This window comes from Eurypyga helias, unplaced genomic scaffold, assembly GCF_000690775.1.
Source record: "Eurypyga helias isolate BGI_N326 unplaced genomic scaffold, ASM69077v1 scaffold21565, whole genome shotgun sequence".
NCBI classification, from domain to species: Eukaryota; Metazoa; Chordata; class Aves; order Eurypygiformes; family Eurypygidae; genus Eurypyga; species Eurypyga helias.
This window is the reverse complement of record NW_010251055.1, coordinates 1-6,140: the sequence shown is the minus strand read 5'-3', so window position 1 is coordinate 6,140 and position 6,140 is coordinate 1. Positions and strand designations below refer to the sequence as shown.

At 50.4% G+C, this 6,140-nt stretch overlaps 1 protein-coding gene across 1 annotated transcript; it reads left to right on the top strand.

Annotated features, from left to right (window-relative positions):
• The first annotated feature begins 59 nt into the window (after positions 1 to 59).
• LOC104505445 (chromosome unknown open reading frame, human C9orf78) lies at positions 60 to 4,800 on the top strand. The gene is given in 10 exon segments (XM_010151891.1): positions 60 to 142; positions 918 to 977; positions 1,627 to 1,678; positions 1,891 to 1,961; positions 2,164 to 2,241; positions 2,686 to 2,834; positions 2,837 to 2,864; positions 3,346 to 3,482; positions 4,222 to 4,320; positions 4,709 to 4,800. Coding segments are annotated over 10 exon segments (849 nt in total).
• The last annotated feature ends 1,340 nt before the right edge of the window (positions 4,801 to 6,140 follow it).

The following is a 6,140-nucleotide window of genomic DNA, read 5'->3' as shown; positions in this document are numbered from 1 at the left end:
CAGCGCGGGGTTGGGGGGACGTGCCGCTGCGCGATAGCCGGGGCCCGATAGCCGGGGCCATGTCGGCCAAGAAGTCGTTCCGCCGGCGGAGGGAGGACTCGGAGGATTCGGAGGAGGACCAGCAGGTCGCTGAGGAGGTCAGGTGGGTCGGGATCCGGCGGAGAGGCCGGCTGGGCCCAGCGGGGCTGGGGCGGGGAGACGGGAGCCCGGCACTGTCACGACAGCGTTACTTGACGCTGTGGTGTCACGGCGTTGCGTCACATCGTCGTGTTGCAGCGCTCTCTCAGGGCTCCGTCGCGTCACAGCTTGTCTGCCATCGTGCGTGCCAGCCGAGGCGGGCGACGATATTTACATTCGCCATAAACTGCCTTCCAGGCCACTCGTGCGCTGATGGCTCAGGGCAACTCTTCAGCGCCGTGATATTCGCTCGGGAGCTGCTAATTCATTAATTCCTCTTTCTCCCGAGACGTGCCCGTATCATTTCATTAGCAAGTGTCAACCGGCGAAGGAATACAAGGTGCCACGCGTTAATTCATCCTGCTCGGCGACCCTCTGCTTTACTGCGAGGAGAGTATCGTCTGGAGAGCTTAATGGACTAAAAACAGTCATCCCTGTCTCATTCTTCCCATATTGGTTCTTATTATTCAGTGCTTGGGGGCTCCTTTCCTCAGCCAAGGGAAGGCAGGTTGAAGGGATGCATCCAGCAGATGCTGTGTAGGGTTTTCTGGTTGTTTCAATAAACAGAACTGCTTAAATACAGTAAAACAGAAAATACTTCGCTAACCTGTGCTCAGAAAAGTGGACACTAATATGCAGGAGTTTAGGGCAAAGCCTCTCTAGAAGACTGTCTTAACTGCAGAAAATCATATTAATTAAACCCAAAGCATCAAGGACTAAGTCAAATGTTTTTTCTTCAGGTTGAAAGTTGAAGAAGCCAAAGAAGTTCAGAGCCTCAGAAGGCGACCCAATGGGGTGAGGTAAGGGACGTAGCACCGAGGACGTAGCTGTGTTGTGTCCGAGGGTGTAACGTAACGGTAAACTTCTCCCTTGGCGCCCCCCTCCTCTCAGCAGAAACTGTCGTGTGGCGGGGGGTGCCAAAAACATCTTCCTGATAGAGGAGTTTCTACCTTTAAAGCCTGAGGATGAGGAAGAGGGGGAGTAGAGTGCAGGCACACCGTGGCAGTTTACAAAGTCTGTTCTGTACAACAATCATGAAGGAAAGGATTAAGATTGGGATTTACCCTGAAACGTATTTTCGACCAGTTGATTTTGTACGGCACACATGGTTTAAACTGGACACTTCCCCACCTCCTCCATCCTAACTGCCCTCTCCCCTCGTGCCACTGATGAGCTGAGGAGCCAGCTGGAATGTGCACCAGCTACGAACTTTGTTCCTCGTTTTGGTGACTCGCTGTGAGGCGCTAAAATCTGCCTTAACTTCCCATCTCCCCAGAACAGCAGTTGTTGCTCTGCCCATGTGGAGGAGTTACCCAGATTGACAATTTAGTGTTAAAACAGCGTTTGAGACCATCTGCTAGATTTAGAGAAGGACAAAGAAAGGCGGTATCATTGTTAATATGTTTCCTTCCACTGAGTTTTGTTTACTTTCTTTATCTGCTCGATTAGCGCTGTCGCTCTGCTCGTGGGGGAGAAGTTGCAGGAAGAAGCAACGCTTGTGGTAAGTGCTAGACCCTGTCATCACCTCGGTGCTGAGATGGAGGGGTGTGAAAACACCACTGTGGTCCGGCTGATCGCTCTGTGAGTCTGGCTGGGGTAGGACTGATGCCACAGCTCAGTACTGCAGTGCTTTCGGTCTTGTATCCAGATTGCGAAGACTAGCGTTAAACGAGAACGAAGCTTCAGGGTTTCTCGTTGTTTCCTGTTTTACAGGATGATCCATTCAAGATAAAATCTGGGGGAATGGTGGACATGAAGAAGCTGAAAGAAAGAGGCAAGGACAGGTGGGTGCATCTGAACTCTGAAGATCTCTCCCTGGACTGGTATTAAGTGACAGCGAGTGATGAAGTGACCAGATGTTGGGTTGCTTTGAAGAGTTTAATTTAATGCAGTTGGGCCAGTTATCATTACCCTAACTTATCAAATGAGTTAAAAAAAATCAAAACACCTCCCCCACAAACTGTAAACATTGTGTTTTCCATTTAGGATTAATGAAGAGGAAGATCTAAACTTGGGAACTTCTTTCTCAGCTGAAACCAACAGGCGGGATGAAGATGCTGACATGTAAGTTGTGCTGCCTCGTGTCTGTTGTGTTGGGTTCCGGGTTAGGTGTCCTCTCACGGTGTACTTTTTTCCATCTTGGATGCTGAGTTAGGCCCAGAACATCTTCCCAGTTCTCGCTGAAACTGTCTCTTGCTCTTCCCTGGCTGCCAGACTTGAGAAGGCTTTTTCAGGGGCAAAGATGGGAAATGCCAACCAGCCAGGCAATGTGGTGGCGTTAAGTACAGTGGGAGCCTTCCCTGCTGGTTGTGAAAGAGCTCAGAGGGTCTGATAATGTACTCGACATGTCTCTTGCTTCTTGCAGTTGATGTTAGCTGAGTTGTTGCGGAGGATGAGGCATTCCTCTCTCCTAGCTGTCGGGTCAGCGATGCAGCCGCGCTCAGCAGTGCTGGGACAGCGTACAGAGAACAGAACTAAGCGCCGTGTCCCTCGTCTGCTGCTCTTTAGGATGAAGTACATTGAGACTGAGCTGAAGAAGAGAAAGGGGATTGTGGAGAACGAGGAGCAGAAGGTGAAGCTGAAGAACGCCGAGGACTCTCTGTACGAGCTGCCAGAGAACATCCGTGTCTCCTCTGCCAAGAAGACCGAGGAGATGCTGCTTTTCCTGAAGTGGACCTGGGAATTGAGTACGTGGTTCACAGCTCTGTTGGTTATGTCCGGAATTGCCAGGATGAGCAACTCTTGATTGGCAGAGCGGCGGTGTGGCGGGATTATGCAGCCCCACTTTGGCTCTGTGATGGGATTGAGCCTTGTTCTGGATTAGTGCGGTGTCTAGCACAGCCCGTTGCTCACAGTGAGAGGGCTCTAGTGCAGCTCCACCGTATGACCTCTGGGAAGAGGCTCTTCCTTTTTGTGACTTGAATCTAGCAGCTTTCTGGAGGGTTGGTTTATGCCCTGGGCTGAAAGAGGATGGCCTAAAGATGCGAGCTTCCCTTTTGGTTTTGAAACAAAATGCCTGTTTCTATAGCACTGCCTCCCCTCAGAAAACACATCAAGTACCATTGCAGTGCTATTACTATTCCCCCAAACCCATCCACTTAGCACTTCTGTGCCTACTACCCTTTCTAAATATGAACGAGATTTTTTTTTTCTTTGTCTTTCTTCTAGTGCAAAAATAAAAAACATCATCTCAACTGAAGAGGCCAAGGCCAAGCTGCTGGCGGAGCAGCAGAACAAAAAGAAAGACAGCGAAACGTCTTTTGTTCCCACCAACATGGCTGTTAACTACGTCCAGCACAACAGATGTGAGTCTCGCGTAGCTCTCCAGAGCCAGCTGTGACACTCTGTTGAAGAAAAGCACTTGGGATGGGGTTTGATGTGGGAGAAATTACTTCATGTATTGGTGCAGGCAGCTGCCTGATTCCTTTTTCTGGGATGCTCATATCCACCCCACCTGGCTTGCTCTTTTTCTTCCACGTGTCAGCAAGGAGAGGGACGCATTACTCATAGCTTAACTTACTGCTCTGGAACTCCCAGCTGACAGTGCCTCATAAATTTCCAGGCGCTTCTTTAAGCTGTGTCTTGAGCATGTTCTGGGAATGCCTGCCTCGCCTGCAGTTCCAAGTGGTGGTTTAGAATGCAGGGAATGTGGTTTTTAGGCTGCCAGAGCAGACGGGTGGTCAAGCAAAGACAGGCCTTACTAGACAGGAGATGGGAATTAATTTCCGGGAGAGCGTCTCCTACCGCAGCCATCTGGAGGAAAGGCAGCCTTCTGCTGTCTCTAACCATGCGTACAGGGGTGATTTGGAATCAGATTTGTGTGTTCTGAAGGCAATGATGGGTTTTTGGGCCACTTTGGATGAAACAGTGCTACTGAAATGTGCTGTCTCTCATCTTGCGTGTATTGATTATCCATAGAAATGCTTGTTCTGAGGTGCTGTTGTTTCTGCTAAAGATCAGTTGTAACAAATGCCACAGAAATATGTCAGTCTGAATAACACTACTCCAGATAACGCTCCTTTGCTGATGTTTTCCTTCTTTCAGTTTACCACGAGGAGCTAAATGCCCCAGTACGGAGGAACAAAGAAGAGCCAAAGCCCCGTCCACTGAGAGTGGGGGATACAGAGAGGCCGGAACCTGAGCGTAAGTTCCTCATCTGGAGTGTCGTAAAGAGAGACAGTCAAACTCTTCAGGGGTCTTGCACGGGAAGAGGATCTTGTGCTTCTTACCGCCTCTTCTCTGGGTGCCCTGAGATGGCTACGAAACGGAGCAATCTCAGTCCACGAGAGGCTGTTGCGCTTGATGTACCCCTGGCAGGTCCCACCTGAAGCCCTCTGGGCGGAGGATGTCTTCAGAGATGCCCTGAGGGTGGGCTGAAGGCTGGAGTAGCAGGGGTGCCAGGCTGGGGAGCATTGGCAGCTAAAGCCGTAACCTTTCACGTAGCAGGGGGCTGTACGAGGCAAGTGTGGAGCTAAGGAAATGTCTGGGGTGAAAAGACAAGGAAACAGTCTTTCCTTCTGTTGTTTTGAAGGCTCTCCTCCGAATCGCAAGCGGCCGCTCAATGAAAAAGCAACGGATGATTACCACTATGAGAAATTCAAGAAGATGAACAGGCGATACTGATGAAGATGGACCGAAGGCTCTGGAGTTGGTCTTCTTTTCCACTAATAACGGATTTTGTGCCGATGACCCGAAACGCAGCCGGGGAGGATCACTACCTTCGCGTGCGGGTGTTTCCCACGAAGCTTTTCTTGTGATCCTGTAGCGAATCGGTGTGCAGGTGATTGTATATAGCTTGTTTTCAGTTATAAAACTTCTTTTATAAGAACATGAGCTTTCCTGGTTGGCATTCTTTAGTGAGAAAACAAGTTTACTTTTACAGATTCTTCCACTCTCTTAAAAATATGAAAAAAGAAGATCCTTTAAAAGCAGCAGTGCTGCTTGCCTTGTAAATGTAAAGGGAAGGTTTCAAGCCGCTTTGCTTGAATGTAACTTGCTAAGAGACTTGTTGTTTGTTCCTAAGGGCCTTCGCTGTGCGGAGAGTGTAAGGCTGAGGTGCTGCAGCAGCATGTTCAGTGCCGTCGCTCCTCAGCCTGGCTTGAGAGAGCTCCGGGACAAATCCCTGTTGGCCCCGACCGGCGCTGTCTTGTAAATGTAAAGGGAAGGTTTCAAGCCGCTTTGCTTGAATGTAACTTGCTAAGAGACTTGTTGTTTGTTCCTAAGGGCCTTCGCTGTGCGGAGAGTGTAAGGCTGAGGTGCTGCAGCAGCATGTTCAGTGCCGTCGCTCCTCAGCCTGGCTTGAGAGAGCTCCGGGACAAATCCCTGTTGGCCCCGACCGGCGCTGTCTCGCGGGGGTGTAAGGCTGAGGTGCTGCAGCAGCGTGTTCAGTGCCGTTGCTCCTCAGCCTGGCTTGAGAGCGCTCCGGGACAAATCCCTGCTGGCCCCGACCGGCGCTGCCTCGCTGGGTCTGTCGTCAGCGCGAGAAACGACCGCAGATACCCAGCGACGGGCACTTTGTAACGTGTGCCCTGTTGTTTTCTGTCTTCTTCCCGCTGCAGGCTTCTGTCTGTAGCAGCGAACGGCGTTTTATTTTAGCTGTGAAGAAGAAAATTGGGTCGGGTTGTAACCTTTGAATTGGAGGAAAATCTAATTTTCAGCTCTTTGGACAAGGTCAACACGGCAGCGGGTGAAGAGGGCAGAGGCACTGCAGTGTCAGCCCTGTCTTCTCAAGCTGTGTGACATCTGAAGCCAGGATTTGGAACTTGAATATAATAAATGTGGTTTTAAGTGGTTTTCAATTACCTTTTTTCATTCTGGGGTATACGCTTATGGTTTCTGGGTGCTGGTGGTAATGAGGGCCAGGGTGTCCCGTGGCTGTGCGGGTGTCCGGTGGCTCAGGCGTGGAAACTCCAGGGTGAGGCGGGGGATAGGCCCACGTTTTACTGGTTTTTGTCAGAAAAGGG